General features: G+C 39.2%; 1 protein-coding gene across 5 annotated transcripts in view; it reads right to left on the bottom strand.

Annotated features, from left to right (window-relative positions):
• The window catches only part of Pde8 (phosphodiesterase 8), a 406,334-nt gene that overhangs the window by 66,526 nt on the left and 321,344 nt on the right, over window positions 1–18,464 (bottom strand). For all 5 annotated transcript variants that reach the window (XM_083130652.1, XM_083130655.1, XM_083130651.1 and 2 more), the window contains one exon: window positions 10,830–10,887. In XM_083130652.1, the coding sequence (XP_082986778.1) occupies window positions 10,830–10,887 (58 nt within the window). The remainder of the gene's footprint in view (window positions 1–10,829; window positions 10,888–18,464) is intronic.

Here is an 18,464-nt window from a genome sequence, read left to right as displayed (position 1 = left end):
TATGAGGCCATAGACAGATGAATGGAATCTTCTACGTTGGTAAATCAGAAGTGTCTACATCTTGCGATTGAATATGGTAGGCCTACACAAGGGAGAAAATTACAATGACGGCACCAGAAACACAGTTGCTGGTATTAAGTATGCTGTATCCTGCAGATTGCCACCCACGTTAAACTGTGCAGCAATTGTTATGAAGAGAAAGAGACAATTTGGGAAATGTTGCAACATGGCTCGAGCGCCCTTTAGAACACTTTGGGTAGCGCAATGATCCGCTCACCCCACCCTTCCATTCCTGGTTTTATTTTCTGCTAATAATTCGGACATATCTCGTAAGGTCGTAGTATTTATTTTATTTAAGTTCATAAAAATGTTCTACAAGGATAAATACCATTGTTCGGTTAATGCAGGGGTCCTGGGTTCGAATCCCTGTTAGAGCTTTCTTTGTGTCATCAATTTTTCATAGCATCGTCGCGATTAGCCTAAAATTGGAAAAATGCGACGCTAAATAAACAACGACGAGGGAGGGGTAAAATGCATTGATCTACGAACAAAGTAATCGCCGTAGAGTTTACACAAGATAAAATCGCGATTTGCCCAAAATGTCAGAAAAGCAACGCATAATAGGGAGAATACGAAATAAAAATACTTATTACCACAGATAATACACGGACAATTTTTCATGCACAAAGGAATGATTTACGTGCTGGAATTTCAGGAACTTGAAATTATTTTCGTATGTTGTGCTTCTGGGCTACTTATTCTGTATATCTCTTACCTTAGATGTAGAAATCATTCAAACGTAACGTGCATTAACTGAACAATGGTATTTATCCTTGTAGAACATTTTTATGCACTTAAATAAAATAATTAATTCGACCTTACGAGATATGTCCCGAATTATTAGCAGAAAATAAAAGCAGGAATGGAAGGGTGGGGTGAGCGGATCATTGCGCTGAGACGCATTCAACTGTCACTGCCAAGAGTAAGATATGATTGGCGGAGAGGTTGCTATGACAACGCTTTACGTTTCGAAACAGCCGTAGGGTGGCTCCACATGTCCGGTTTGGTATACGCACAGATTACAAAGGAAAGATAGGAAGTAAGCGATCTTATTAATCTGTGGTTAAGTTGCTCTATTACAACAATATAACACTGACAACGTCCATTATATAATGGATTCTTTTTGTTTTATAAATTGCTAACCATTGTTATAACTGTATCTTTAGTCAAAATGAAAATAAATGTCTGATGAAGGGAGCGTGTGTTCTCCTGAAACGTCACAACAAAAAAACTGTTTTCTTATGCTTGTAATAACCATAAACTACAGGAAAATAATTCTACAATGCAAGCAATGCGTACATACAAGAAAAACTATCAATCTTAAAGCAGGTAGTAGTTTGAATACATGACCATAGTTTTTTTTTTGGGGGGGGTCGATGGTTGTTATTATGTCTGTGTAACACAATTGCAGAAATGAACAATCTTTTGATCAAGGCAGTCGACATGTTTACTTGTTGGTTTTTTAAGGATTGAGAGTCGGGTCTTTGTTTAAACTAATTTGTTGATGTTATCCTGTGAATATAGGAAGAACAATGTGCCAATCTGTCTAAAACAGTACGTTTTTCAATTTTGTACAAGTGCGTAACCACAATGAAGCTACACACTTACAAAAACATGTTCACTATATTATGTTAGCTTGATACAAACCAGCCTTTTAGACTTTGTGTTCGTGAATATACAACCCGAAAGAGACAATTCAAAACACACCAGATGGGAAGTTGCCTACGTATGTGATAAAATGAATCAGACATGAATGATTGTTAATTTACAAATACATAATCCAACTGTAACTTCATGAACATATCAACTGAAAACAGTAGGTGTTTTAAAACACTATTGATATACTGAAAACAGTGGACATCATTTTCAGTAGGGAAAATACCTTGCAATTTCCTTTTCTTTCAGGGTCAATAGGGAAATTTTACATAGGAGGGACAATACGGCACACGTTGTTTGGAAGCTTCTCCGCACCAAAACATAAGGTTTTTAACTCGGCAAGCCATAACACGTACTATGCTTTTTCAGGCATCGCGCCATCTTGGAATCACGTGATTACCTGCACATACGTCATTCAGCAGTGTGGGCAGACCAAAATTTTAAATTTTCCTCTGTAAAAAAAAGTAGGGGTGTGCGGGACGCAAGCCAGGAAACTAGCTTCAGGGAAGTAACGCTTGGTGGCGCACCATTCGTTCGTCTTCTTTTCGGCTGCATGTATATGGTACGATAAAGATATTGTTATTCATTTAATAAAGCATCGAAGAAGAATACATCAGTGGAAGAGAAATTTACATGTGGAATGAACACACGTCACTTTGGTTGTCGTAACTTATGAAATGGAAAAGTAAATATGATAAGTTCGATTTCGGTGATTGTTTTCAAAATATTTGCGCAAGATCGTTTTCGCTTTTTGGTATACACTTAAGAAATAACCGTAAATGTTATGCAGGTGGTATGAGATAAAACCAGTGGCGGCGATTAAGGTGCGTGACGGGCAGTCGCCCACCCACACTTTTTGCTACTTTTGCTCCCGCTCTATGCTAAACATTGATTGATTGATTTGGAGCCGCCGTTAGGAAGTGCGAGGCCCTGTGCATACTATACCCGCGAGGCTCTTATATTTTGAAAAATTATAATATGTACACCTTCAATTCCTCGTAAAATTCTACACTAATACCAACATGGTTATTAATATTGCATAATTTTACCCCACCTTCAACACAACGATTTCCCTTAAGCCACCAACGAAATTTGGCAGCGTGTTGAGGACATCAAGACAAATAACTTTCTTTAATAACTTTTTGCTACTTTAGGACCTGTTTCGAACATATATCACCCTTCAAAAAACATATTTTATCCTGTATGTATGTAGCCATGCTCTACAGATTCATCGTTACAAACATACATAAGAGCCGCGCCACGGTAGTATAGTCGGTAGGGGATCTGACTGCCACGCAGGAGACCCGGTTTAGATACACGGGGTGTGTGATCTAAGGTTGGTACGAGAGAATGGTATTCCACAGCAAAGTCCCTTTGCTTATGCAAATAATCCCTCCAGCTACTCCCAAGACTGGAACAACATTCCCCAACTAACACATTCCACTACGACCGCTATTCTGAAATAACTGAAATCACTTTTATTAGCTTTACACTTTAATTGATCTACCTTACCCCGAAATTCTTCATCCTCTTCACCTAACGATCTAAATATTGTAGTCCAAGTGTCTTGAAACCAGCTAAAGTTAATGGATTACTAAGGATATATACAGAGATTGTTCGCTTTATATCCGACTATTTTCGATTCGGTGCTGCCACCTGGCGTATCATGCTGGAACTATGGGTCTGCTGGCGAGAGCAGTAGGTGCGTGAGTGTTGGTAGTGAATGTTATCAAATGGCGTCGAAAATCAACCGGTATTGGGAGGGTTACGTAATGGCCCTTTTCCATGCTAAGTTTACATACGTACGCATTGTGAAACAGTGTCGGGAGAATGGGTTAACACTCGGGGTGACTACTGCGAAAGCTATTGTGGCCCGTTACACACAAAAGGCTCTCCTTGCGAAACATTCACCCACGAAAACCACCAGGAGAAGGGCTGCAAGCAAAGTGTCACCCGAAGTCCGAAGGGGGATCCGTCGATTGGCGTGCCAAAAAAATCCACCGACTCAACGTGACAACTGAGATAAACAAGTGAATGCCCTGGTCAACATGAAGCATTCAGAGAGGCTTTTAAAATAAAATATAATTTTATGGATTGATACGATATGGCCCACACATTTCACCTCGCACCGTCAACTGTGAACAAAACAAGCGCAAGCGCCTCAGGTTGAAGTGTGTGCGGAAGGCCCGTGTACACCACCTTCTACACATTGCCGAACGTAAGACGAACTGCAGGAAACTGTATGAAAAATACCTGGCGGGTTCCAAATGGAAGAAAGTTGTCACAATGGATGAATTATATGTCCATCTCACTGCTGGTGGTCACATTCGGGCGATCACAACGATGCATCTGCACTCTATCGAACAATAGAGTTTATGACAGGGAATCGGTAGAAGGTTGGAATCACAAACAAGAAACTCCACTGTGTATAGTGCTGAAATTTTCTTTTCACAGCAGGCTCGCTGTATCCGTTTTCGATTTTGGTTTCCTTTTCTATAGTATGTATGCTGATTGCAAATGAAGCTGTATTGCTAATATAGGCTTCTTTTCTTTTCATTTATATATTCTAATGTGATCAATTTTTCATGAGAAATGGATATGAATAAAAGAGTCAATAATATTAAATATCTCGAAGCGCGAGGTCCTGTGCGGTGGCACACGTCTCACGCCCCTAACGGCGGCCCTGGATTGATTGATTTGCTTTATTTTACTTCGATTTTGTGCCACTTTTGGCTGATTGCGAAGATGTGGATGAGTGATGATATTATGATGAAATTGATGAATGGACACTCGTAAACATCCATGCCCAGGCCGGGATTGTCTCGACCATAATTGTCTATTAGCAGATGACACTGTTGAAAAACTCACGGCATGCGACTGTAGTAACATAAAGATGCTCATATGTGTACTTACGCGTATTTCCTTGATACCCCGCTCTTGAAGTGGAAAATGCAGCTTTGGGCATGTTTGGTGGATTGATTGGTTCATTTGCTTCGCTTTTTGTGCCTTTTGGCTAATTTGCGAACATGGAGATGAGTGATGAAATGATGAATGGACACTCGCAAACATCCATGCCCAGGCCAGCATTCGAACCCGGGACCCCTGGCGTCGTAGCGCGATGTGCTAACCACTCCGCCACAGGAGCCGGCACATGTTTGGTCGAACCTTGGGGTTAGCTAAGAGGATGCTTCCATGATTTAACATTCTGACAATGAGGAACTGGGGGGAATGCTTTGCGAAAATTATGCAATGTTAATGCCAATGTATAATCATTAATTCTTTCATGGATATCACATACACATACATTTATCATCTGTCAAAAACAACCCAACTATCCTGTTTTAAATAAAAATTCAAACCATTTCAATCGACATTTGTATTTGTACGATACGTGGTAAAAGAAATATGGATTTGAGAGATTTCCTGAAAATATCACCATCGATGTAAACATACACGTACAATTAAAGCATATTGAATTTGTCTTTCTGATAGGCTATTGCTAAAACACGCAATAAAAATCAAAGTAATGCGCCTGCACGTTTCTCATGATTCCACTGTATTCCATTTTCTCTTACCTGCAACTCGCGCCTTTCTTTGTTGCATAGGCGTGTGCAGAACCACCGATTATGTGTGAGGGAAGCCTTCATAAATGTTCAATCGGAGAAAAAAAAACAACCTAATTTCATATGACTGTTTTATTCTATTGATGGGTACGATATCACTTGCAAAAGTTAAAACAAACTCTTCACCAGAACCATCCATCGTGTTGGATGCCAGACGACAGAACTACGCGGGAATGGGCCGGAGGTGAAAACGACAGAATCGCGCGGGAAACAAATCCTCGCATCTGATTGGATAATTCGCTAGATATGGCATAGTTGTTAGTAGAAAAAATTCTCGCGTGCGGGACAGAATTTTTTGGGTCGGGACGGGACATTTTTTTAAATCCCGACATTCGGGACGGGAAAAATTCGCAATTTCCCGACTAAGTAAGGAAATTTTCGGGACGGGAAATGTTCAAAATTTCCCGAAGCTCTGGAAATCTCGAATTCTATACGTCATTTTCACTTTAAGTGATTGTTTTTGCATTTCTGGTACAAAAACGAACAATTTTCGATAAGTTTCAGACATTTACAATGCAGAAAACGTCGAGAATTAACGACTTTTTAAAATGACCATTCGATATTACCCGACTTCTCGGGATCCTGAAAAGTCGGGAATTAATTTCCTGAAATCGGGATCGGGACGGGAATTTTTTTTCCCGGTCCCGACTTTTCGGGATCCCGCACACCCCTAAAATAAAATTTCGTTGTATACTATTACTTTAAAGTTATAACTTTTTAGTCTATCCGAAAGGCGCACAAAGCAGGCTTGAAGTACGCTCTTGTCTGAAATGACGTCACCTAGTGCAGTTCGAAAGTGCCGAGTACACGAGCAATCAAGTGCACGCAGGACTCAACGATGCAGGATTCTGTACTACCGATCGTCGTCCCTGCTTCACTCGTGTGCTTGTTATTTACTTCTTTGAAATCATAGAAGGCAAAATTCGCCCAGTTGTTGGTTGTAGTTCTTCTATTGCGGAAATATAAATATAAGAACTTTTTAAAATGTTACGTGATTTCTATGGTGGAAAACAAGTATATACGTATAACAGAGACACAATGTGACGAGCGGCTAGGAACAGCATTAGCACCTTGGAAAACAGGCATGTTTAAAACAAAAATGTTTTAAACAACTTCTTTTAAACGTTTAGAACACACGGCTTTTTTTTCACAAATGTTAAAACAAAATGTTTTAAACATGTTTTTTTTGGACTTGTTAAAAACATATTTTGATACTTGATGTTTGATAGTTTTTGGTTATTTGCTTGTTTTGTAACTTTGCCTTTTCATTCAATTCATGCCATTTTGTTTATTGTGCATAGAAATCTGTTCAGTGACTGAAAATGTACATCAATTAACAAAGAAACATATCGTCTTGAATACCCCTGCCCCACGTTTAAAGCACTTGGCTATATATTTTTTTACAAGTGTTTAAAACATGTATAAAATTGAACACTACGTGGATGAAACAGTTTTGCTCCTCACTTAACATACTGCACATAGTTGTTAAGGTCAATATTTAGTTGCATATACAATAAAATGTCGTATTACCCCCCCCCAAAAAAAAACAACAGAGTAGCTATCACGTGGACTGCCATGAGTGAGGCCTGGCAACTGTGGATTAGTTGAAGCTTTGAACCTTCTCGAACAGGCAACATGCGAGATTTAAGAATAACATAAATATGTATTTTAGGAAGTTAGTCAAGCATTTACTTTATAAAAGGAACACAGTCCATCCTTGTATGATTAACAGATTCCTTATTAATCATTATTCTTATAAAATAACTCTTCTTGGCATTATGTTTTAAACGTTTTATTTGTTTAAAACATGTTTTTTCGGTTCCTATTTAATAGGCTGTTTAGAACATTTAAAACATTCTTAAAACAAAAAAACCTGCTTGTTTAGTTTATTTTTATTTTTTTTATTTAAGTGTAATCCTCTGTAGGAATTGTGTTGATGTTCTGTGTGTTTGTGATTGTCTATTCCAGTAGCGTGCCCAAGGGTGGGGTCCTAAAAAAGAAAGTCAAATCCAGGAAAAGCTGGTAAGAATGAGGAATGACTACTACGTACTGTATACGTAACCTGAGGCCCGTACCCAGGGGAGGAGCCATGGCCCCCTTCGACCTATGAAACATTTAAATGTGAAGCTAAAAAAAAAACTTCAAAATTAACATCGATGTTTTTTTCAAATTTGTAAATATTTAAATTTTGTCTTAAATAAATGAATATGTTTGTTGTGTAGAAATCTGCAGTCTGCAATATTGGATAGTTTTAGTTTTATAACCATTGATGGAAGGCTACAAGATGTCCCGATTTACCGATTTAATCGAGAAGGTCCATTCCTATTAATACCTGTCCGGACTTTTTCGAATTGCAGTCGTGATGCGAAATTGTCTCTTTTTTGTTAACTCACATTTAGACATGTTCGTTATTGTAATAATAATTGCTAATACGTATCATTTAATTTATAAATATATTATTTCCTAAACATAGAATTATCATGACTGTTCACTGTTGAAAACATTTGTTAATTTTCGGAACACAGAATTATTCGAATAGTTCGGAGTTCCTTCATCAATTTCACCATATCATCGCTCATCCTTAATGTCGCGATTAGACAAACTTGGCAGAGAAGCAATGCAAATTAGTCTAATTCAATTCTGATCTTCTCTTTGTTCCTATTCGGATCTAGTCCATCCTCCTTAAAACAAATCTGGGTACGGGCCTTGTAGCAGCATATACAAAATAAAGTTAAAACACGGATGCAAGACTAATGTAAGTATGAAATCTTTGATCATTATTAACAGAAAGCAAGAATTAAATAAAATCTGATAAAAACATTTAAACATTTTAACTATTTTATAATCTCTCTCTCTCTCTCTCTCTCTCTCTCTCACACACACACACACACACACACACACATATAATCCAACTGTAGACATAATTTTCAGTAGGGCCACATTCGGATCTGCCCCCTCCCTCGAAAAAATCCTTGTTACGGACTTGCGTAACCTGCCCTTTCGAAAATCCTGGGCACGGCACTGTCAATACTATTTGCACAGAATTAACGGCGCTTCGTACTGTTTGTACACAAAGAACAGGGCTTACAGTGGTGTGCGTAGGATTTTCGATAGGGAGAGATTACATACACTTGTTTTGGTAGTCAGCTCTCATTTTGCCATCTTTTTCTACCTTTGATGTACTTTTTGTTAGAAATACTGGGCCAAAGGGGAGGGGTTATGACCACCACAAACTCTCCCCTTGGTCACGCCACTGGGCACTACAGTACTCAGTGGCGTGTCCAAAGGAGATTGGCCGTGTATTCCTAAAGAAAACTAAGTAAGCCCGCCTCCACCCGCATACATTCGAGGATATGCGCTTATTGTGTTGGTTGCTAAAAATATACTAGGACGTTAGTTGCAGGAATTTAACGGCTCCCTCGACTTTATTTTCTCTATTTATTATAATTTGGTTGCATTTTATAATAAGTATAATAATACCTGGGTAGAGTACAATACGATACATAGAAATACATATAACATAATTGGTGCATACTGTACATTATGTGATGTGAATCCAGAACACGAGGATTTGTTCCTAAAGAAATGTCAAAAGCAGGAAAAAGTGGCAAAATGAGGATTGACTACTGAAAGAAAGTATACGTAAATCCCCCTTTCGAGAATCCTAGGCACACCACTGGTCCATTCATCCACTTTATCTCATCGCCATTATCCCAAAGTGGCAGAAAAGCGATGCAAAATAAACAAAACACACAGCTCCCCTCGCGACAATTTCATTCTCCCTGTCCCAACCAGTTCCACTGCCCATCCCCTCCCGCAAGTACCACCTCTCAGCAATGCTTACACGCTCGACAACGAGGTTTCTTCCAAAGCCATTCCCTTCAACGCTGCTACTCTGTTTCCAGCTTGCTCGTCAGCTGGTTCCCATTTTGGAGCACAGAGAAGTTAATGTTCACCAGAATTTGCCGGAGGCCTAGTTTCCTGCCGCGAAAGCCTCAAAGAAACCGCGTTTGTGGGTTCTCTGCTTTGGCGTGCATCTTCAAGGGTGGGTGGATAAACCACGTCAAATTGAAGAGCTGTTAGAACGTTAATGCCGAACCCGCTGTTCCGTTCGTCGTAAAAGCAAAATACACAAGGCAGTATTCACTGTAAAAAAAAATCTCGTGACGTCTGTGCCTATGCGTTTGGAACAGTTAGAAGGTCTCTGTGGAATTGATAAGACAAATCTTTACTTTAACTAATAGTAGTAAACAGAACATATTTTACACGAAAGTGTGGTTTTGGGGTTAAACTCCTAACATCTTCACGCTATATAAGCAACATCTATCTAATTTCATGATCTGAAGGAAAACTATTAAACATTTAATACTATTCGATGACTAAAATAATTATTATTCATTGTTAAGATGGTAAAATTCTAAATCAAAATTCTGAAATATTTTAAAAAATATTTCCATGTCACCAAATACATCTCGATCTTAGTATTTTTCAATGCCAGAAGCTTGGACTACTTGTTATTTTGATATTAACTAAATTCTGGCAATCCTAAACCCGAAGGTTTTTTTTACCGCAATACCACAAGTCTTCCATCTGTTCCTATCTATTTGTGGTTTTGTTTGAAGTTGTACAAATAGGCTAATCGTGATTGGAACTACAGTTTCAAATGGGACCCGAATCACTCTGTGGCTCCACTGGGCATCGAACCCGGGCACCCTTTGATTACAAGAAGATACCAATCTATTCTTAACCATCCTTATCAATTTCCTTCAGGTCCATCTTAATATTATTTTGATTGTTGATGTTATTGATTTGATTTATTTTACTTTGCTTTTCTGCCACGTTTGGCTAATCGTGAAGGTGAAAGTGAATGGTGATAAGGAGATGGATGAAGGGACAATCACACACAAGCATATAGAGACGACACAACACAAGCCCCACAGAGGATTCTACTGGCCGAGGGTCCAGACACCACAGCCTCGCTAGTCTGTAAAATGCAGTCCAGGATGTACTGCGTGGAAGGGAGGGTGACATTTGGACATCTTGGAAAGGGTCACCCCTTACACTCCAATATTTTTCATGTACATATCTACACTTTTTAAACTTTTTACAGGTGAAAACCCTGTATTTGTATCCCGTATTGTTTTTTTCCTCCACCACTAGGACTAAGTTAATCACAATGAGAGGATGAACGGATCAAACAGATGAAAATGCTAGATTAAAATGTTCCATTTAATATGGTGCTTTAAAAAAATATATCTATTATACGACATCTGCACCCATGCCAACCTATGGCTGTTCACTAACCCTGAACTACTTCATACCTCTTCTACGTCTGCGATAATGCATAAGTCAGCTGACAGTACTCGTAATTAATAATGTATTTTTGTCTACTAAATTATGGGCCACCCTGTAGCGTAGTCCACATTACTAGGCTAGTAGTAAAGCATGCTAGGAAAGCAAGGAACACAACGTAAACCTTTGTTACCTTACCCTGTCGAATCCCGCGTTTAGTAGAGGTAATACTGTTGCTTCCTCCTTATCTGCAAAACTGAAAAGAAGAAAGGAAAGCTTAGTTCAATTGTTTCGAAAAACTTGACGAAAGCAGATTGTTTGAAAAAGAAGCAACCAGAAATGAACAATTCAAATCCTCGGTTTAATCCCAGGGGTCACAAATTTCTATAGTTGTAAAGGTTCATGGAAAATCTGACTGTCAAAACCGATTAAAAAATTAAATATGTTCAACAGCATGCAAGACGTAAAAACATGACAATATTTTTAACGTTTTTATGAATATTTGAGTTAGCTTATAATCCACATTTTCAGATTGTTACCAGATCAAGTACAGACCGCCTGCGTTAGTTGTTATACAGGGTGGCTCAATAAGTCACTTAACACCCTCAGTACAAGGCCACTGCGGCATGGAATTTGAAATTGGCGATGACCAATCGTTATCTGGCCAAGGGGGAACCACATTGACGCCACCCACACTTTCGGCGGCCATCTTGATGTCCGCCATCTTGAATTCAACTTCAGAATTTTAAATGGGAAGGGGGTCGTGCGACATATCAAAGTCGGCTAGAATTTCACGAGAAATCCAATGGTGAAGGTTTTTTTCGACGTATCTTTAACCAGTAAAAAGTTTTGACTGAATTCTTGTACCAATTTGCTCCTTTTCGAGGTGTTAGAAAAATGCCTTAAAATTTGTTTAGCGCTTTGGTAATGCATCGAGATCAAAGTGACGTCTATGGAGAGACGTTCGCATGACATTGCACATTATTTTAATCGGATACATCCATGAAGAGCTGTGCATTATGAATGGTTGTCGCGAACAATTTACAGTGTGACGTTTCCATTGAATTAAAAGTCCTTCACAGTGACAAGGCTAATGTTTATGTTCATAAGGAAGTTCATAAACAGAATATTCGATGATTTTTATCTGATAACCCATTTTCGACAGATCAAAGCTGAATGGTTAGGGTTGGTAAGTTAATGGTGTGGCGTGCTGTGTGGAACACGATTGGTCAGTCAATTTTCCATCAACGGAACCTTAAATGCTTAGGGCTACTTGGATTTGTTAAATAAACAGTTTTTTTCATCCTTGCTTATGGAAGAAGGTACTTTTTACAGAGTTTTTTCAATAGGGAAGAACACCAGAACACTTATGGGAACGTTATGAACCAGTTTTTGTCCAAAGTTAGTTATCAGATAAAAATCATCGAATATTCTGTTTATGAACTTCCTTATGAACATAAACATTAGCCTTGTCACTGTGAAGGACTTTTAATTCAATGGAAGCGTCACACTGTAAATTGTTCGCGACAACCATTCATAATGCACAGCTCTTCATGGATGTATCCGATTAAAATAATGTGCAATGGCATGCGAACGTCTCTCCATAGACGTCACTTTGATCTCGATGCATTACCGAAGCGCTAAACAAATTTTAAGGCATTTTTCTAACACCTCGAAAAGGAGCAAATTGGTACAAGAATTCAGTCATAACTTTTTACTAGTTAAAGATACGTCGAAAAAACCTTCACCATTGCATTTCTCGTGAAATTCTAGCCGATTTTGATATGTCGCACGACCCCCTTCCCATTTAAAATTCTGAAGTTGAATTCAAGATGGCGGACATCAAGATGGCCGCCGACCGTGTGGGTGGCGTCAATGTAGTTCCCCCTTGGCCTGATAACGATTGGTCATCACCATTTCCATGTTGCGCGCTGCAGTGGCCTTGTACTGGGGGTGTTAAGTGACTTATTGAGCCACCCTGTATAACAAGACTTGTAAGTGAAATGCGACACTAGCCTTCTCATTGAAATATACTACGTCATCATTCTTTGTTAAGTAATATTATTATTACAATATAAATGAGTATTGCAATAATACATAGTGTGTGCATTTGTAATAAAATACTCTTGAGCGAATTTAAATAAGTATTTGATGCATTTTAGGGGATCAAATATTGAATTAAACTTACCTCAAAGTAGTTCGAGGTAAAAGAAACGTTAAGAACTACTGCTTTAAATACTGAGGCTTAGATTATTATAGATTAGCCATATTTCAATCGTTCTCTACCTTCGTGAGATTGATTGATTTGCTGTATTTTACTTCGCTGTTTGTGCCACTTTTGGATAATTTGCGAAGATGGGAATGAGTGATGACGTGATGAAATTTATGAATGGACACTCACAAACATCCATGCCCAGGCCGGGATTCGAACCCAGAATACCTGGCGTCATCTACCTTCGTGAGAGCTCGCCCCTGTAAATATATATATTTTTAAAAAAGTCGGAACCCCGATCCCAACAATGTAACTCGTAATTACTTCCCTATTTTTAAAAACTTTATGGATTTATTAATACATGTATGTACCATTGAAATGCAATATTAATAATAACATTTTGGCATAATTATAACTAGTAATAGTTCGATTATGTCCAGGCTTATTGACAGATATAAACCTATGTTCAAATTATTTGCCAGCCACTGGATCTAATGAATTCTTGAAGTATCCAAAGGCCATTATCGTCAAATTAATTTGATAAGTGCTGATTTTCATTGGCATGTTGAATTCTGAATACGGAAAAGTTCCAGTTAATCAAAATATTTCCACTACAAAATATTTCCACTACAAAACATTTTGTTAATGAAAATTGCTGCGCAAACAAAATTGACAAAATTTCAGGAGAACTTCTCGCAGCCCGGCGTTGGCAATCACTGGAATATTTTGATAACAGCAACTGGAAAGAAAATCCTTTACTGGTAATTGTGAACCTGTGCAGGACAGTTGCATACTTTCAGAATATAATTTTGTTCATGAGGATCCGTAGGGTCGAAAAAGAGGTGTCAAAAAAAAAAAAAAACGTTAATAAGAAAAGTTGTTTCCCTTAATGACTTCTATACGCTGTGAAAATTTAGCTGTGACAAGCTGTGTATATTGATTATACTGTATTTGGAGACACGAGAAGAGACCGAGAACGAGAGAGCCCTTCTCGCACACGAGACTGACCAAATCTCGTCTAGATACCATCCCTAGTAGAAAAGATACCGACTTAAAACCTATATTCTGGTAGCAGAATGCCCATCTTAAAATTTGAATATTGAAATATCGACATCATAGCAGTGACGTGCACTGAGGAGTAGCTAGTCTAGCTGAGATAGATCAATCAATCTCAAATCTCTAATTATTTTCAAATCACAATATTTATTGTTTTGTTGAAGCCACAGTTCATATGCAACACTTTTTATCACGCGCTTCTCGACCCTCGGTGCGTTCAGCGGCCTAGCTCGCTCTTTCTCTGCCTCACAGTTCCAGGTATATAGAAACGGGTTTTCGAAGGGAAAGAGAAGATTTCTGCCTCTACCTCCCTTGCCCTCTCGCCCCCGCTCCAATGGTTGAAAGCCCGTGCTTTCAGGTCTTCCAGTCTATCTCCTATAGGACAGATAGGGGATCGGATTCCCTTCGCATCCTTTGTAAATCCTCTAAAGAACTAAGGGAAAATTTTTCTGCAGTACTTCTGTCCTCTGTATTTACACTACTTTTTACACGTTATGTATGTATGATATGGGATGTACTTTTATCATTTATGCAATTGGAACGTCTTATGTGCAGACAAAAATTTTATGATTTTTTTAAAAATATGGAATATATAATGATTAAATAACAAATATTTGCTCACGCTCCCTCTTGCTCTCGTTTTAGTAGTGTTTTATTTAAATATACTAATCTCTTGGCCTCCAATAAAAAATTGGTAAGCTAAACAGTCATAAATACGGATGTATTAATTTGAGCAAGAAAACGCGCGTTCTAATTCTTGTTGTTGGTTTGGTTTATTTTACTTCGCTTTTCTGCCACATTTGGTTATCGCGAAAATGAGGATGAGTGATGATGTGATGAAATTGATGAAGGGACCTCGCAAAGAACAATGCAGGCCGGGATTCGTGTCGAGCGTGCATTCTTGTTCTTATGTGTTGTACTCTGCCTGCAGTGAATAATGAGAAAATTGGAAATGAAAAATGTATCCTAGAACGCAAAAAGCCAAATGATTATCATTGAAGAAAGTAGAAAAAATGTTTGTTTAAAGTTGTGTTTTGTTACCCATCGCTTTTTCTAGCTGTATAGATTTAATCGGAATAAGTAGCTAAGAGCTTGGAAAGTCGTGAGGGACAATCATAAACAGAGAATTCTAGGCTCCTGATTTCACAGTGCCCTGCAGATGCACTGGGAGGAAATTATTTGCATTTTCTTCTCTTTTCCATCGCTTTACCTAATTTCTGCCATGACGATGAACGTTGATTAAATTAAACGGGTGAAGAGTGGTTGCAAATAAACACTCAAGCAAAGGCCAGGGCTCGAGCCCAGATCCTTCAGTAACGAGATCGTGGGATGGGGAAATTTATGGAAATCAAGCAATGCAAATTTTTAAAAAAACGTTAATCATATATAAAGATGGTATTTAAAAACTTCAATTGAAAATTACTACTCAGGAAAAATGCAGTTTGCTTTACCGATACACACGTATCCGAATGGTTAGCGCCTTCCTCACTTGTTTGTTGTCGGCCGACCTCCGCGGGGGAGTGGAAGTGGTCCCGGATCTGTACCCGATGGAGGCATATATTGGTTCGGATCCCACATTAAACTATAGGTCTAGTCCCGATTAGCCTTTCTGTGTATAAAGTGGATTTAAAACGTCAAATCCACCATCAAATCAACCAACCGTGGGGGAGTGGTTACCACAGCGCGCTACAACACCAGGAGTTCCTGGTTCGAAACCCTACCTGGACATGGGTGTTCTTTGTGTTTGTTCCTTCATTAATTTTGTGGTATCATCTTCGCGATTAACCTAATGTATAAAAAAGCGAATCAAATAAAATCATTCATTGATTGATTGTTTGATTTGGTTTATTTTACTTCGCTTTCCGCCATATTTGGATAATCGCGAAGACGATATGATAAAATTGATGAAGGGCAAGGGACACACAAAAATCACCCATTGCCAAGCCGAGATTCAAACCCGGCATCTCTGGCTCAGTAGTCAAATCAAATCGTTTTTCATTTTCCAAAGTGGGTGGAAGTTATGTGTACAATTTTTTGTAGTCATTCCTAACTTTGCAATTTTCCTGTATTTGACGTTCTTCTTTTAGGAATACTGGGCCCTAAAAGAGGGGGGGATTATGACCCGTTGGACACGCCACTCATTGCTACCCCAAGTGTCGACGTCACCGCACGTCACTGCATCATAGGAACCTTGCTCTATATTATTTACAGGGTGAATATAAAGTCTAATAACATTGTAGTGGCAACGTGGCTGGGGCAACGCGCACAATTAGAGCAAAGGATTACGGCTAAAGTGGATTGCACATGTTCATACATCGTTCCACGTAGACGGGACAAGAAAGCAACTGTTGTTTTCTCCTACTATACTAGCACTATTTCACCTCACCCTCAAAATGGGTCACGTTATCATTAAAATGTATAGTGATTTTATAATCACCCTGTATAAAGACTGACATTTAATCGATTGGTCAATTAATTGGAATCCATAATATTATATTTACTTCGGAACAATAAGAAGGCCAACGGTGTGCCAAGGAAGGATTTAGCGGGGTTACTCCTTTAGCCCGAAGTTAACATAACAAATCATTACATACGTGAAAATTTGATTTGATTTATTTTGCTTTTCTGCCACTTTTGGTTAATTGCGAAGATGAGAACGAGTGATGATATGATGAAATTGATGAAGGGGGACACAAAGAACACCTATGCCCAGGCTGGGATTCGAACCCGGGATCCCCTGGCGTTGTAGCGCGCTGTGCTAACCACTGAACTGTAGATCAATAAGAAAATAGCACAGGGAACGAGATACACCCTACAGCTTCGCACACAGACTCAACAGCAAAACGCAGGTGCGCTCACCAGATATTTATCTCAAGAAAAATGGGGCAAAAGGCCTTTTCACAAGAAGCACTGAAGGCTGGTAAACATGGCTGGCGCACGTGCAACTAATTTCATTTATGAAGGCAGATCGTCTGGATAGGACACTCGACGTCTGGGTCAACATGCAAAGAAGAAAGCGTCAATCTTGCCTATTTGATTGTTGGGTTCTCCTCTTGATAACTACTTTTGCTCTGGCTCTTTGACGTTTGTAAACCTTAGTTGAATTGAATCTTACCAGCGCGTGAGAGGGAATGGATTTTTTTCTGTTGTCAAAATTCTCTATAGTTTAACGTTTTGACGGCCATTTTCAATATCGTGATCTGAATGTTAATATGTTTCTAGGGCATCATTCCACACGTTTCTGTCAATTGATATCTCCTGAATTTACATATATTTTTCAAAATGTATGCGTTTGGAGGCCATCACAGTGCACTACGACGCCCCGCCAGGAGTCCCGAGTTCGAATCCAGGCCTAGGAATGTGTGACCTTTCTGAGTCTCTCTTCATCAATTACACCACATCACTCATCCTCATCTTTGCGATTAGCCAAAAGTGGCAGAAAGGTGAAGTAAAATAAACCAAACTAATCAATCAAGTTTGGAGATCATTTTTTCAATATGGCGAAATATCTCCAGTCGGATTTCACAGGACTCTTGCATGTTGTTTAGGACATCATTCAATACATTTTTGTATCATAATTGTTTTAATGTATTTTTCCTAACTACCCTACAGTGTACGAAATAAGACACACAAAACTCATTATTTGTTACTAACCGTAACAGCCTCTATCACAACATGTTATATGGACGAGGTTGAATTAAACCGTTAGTGACGAAAGGTGTCAAAGCATGTAATGTGATAACCTATGCAGAAAGTTGTCACACGAGGTAATGGGAGTTTAAAGGGGATGAAGCGGTAAATCCTAAATTGAGTACATCTACAGTTTTTTTGGTGTGTGTCCACCATCATCAGAAATTGATTGATTTGGCCTTCATTAGGCACAGTGCTAATGGAACGTCCGAGCTTTTACGGCTATGACCGCTGCTCAAATTACAAACCGGGCTGCCAAAGATTTGATCTCTGAATGATCCAATATTGTCGCTTTTCGCTCTTCTCTCTGTGTCGTCGTGATCAGAAATGTTAAACGGCTCTGGGTACCTGGAACTTTGATATAGAGTGCCATTTGCTGTTGTAACCACGCGAGGGAAGAGGAGGGGACTTCAAATCAAAAAAAGTTGTATCCTTATGTGGGATACAGTGACGTCACATTTCTCTGAATGTCAGTGACAATGGGTTTTATTAGCACGCAATGTTAAATGGACATTGTACATTGTCTAGTGCTTCTACTTTTAACTTTTCTAACACTACGGAAGTAGTTACTAGATAATGGATAACGTCCATTTAACAAAGAGTGGCCGCGGTGGCTCAGTCGGTAACGCGTCTGACTACCATGCTCAAGGTCCCGGGTTCGATCCCCGGCCGGTTCAAATCCGGGAACTTTTCTAACGTAGGAAGCGGCCCCGGCACCCACCCAGCGTCGAATAACATGGGTACCTGGGGGAAACCCTGGGGGGTAAAGGCGGTCAGGGGCGTGATGCTGATCACATCACCCCCACTCACGACCGGATCAAGAAAGTGTGGGGCGTTACCCCCACACCCCCTATACGCCTTCATGGCGTGGTGCT

This window comes from Lepisma saccharinum, chromosome 11, assembly GCF_977018435.1.
Source record: "Lepisma saccharinum chromosome 11, izLepSacc3.1, whole genome shotgun sequence".
Classification (NCBI taxonomy): domain Eukaryota; kingdom Metazoa; phylum Arthropoda; class Insecta; order Zygentoma; family Lepismatidae; genus Lepisma; species Lepisma saccharinum.
Note: the sequence above shows the minus strand (reverse complement) of the source record. Positions and strands in the feature narration are given on the sequence as shown.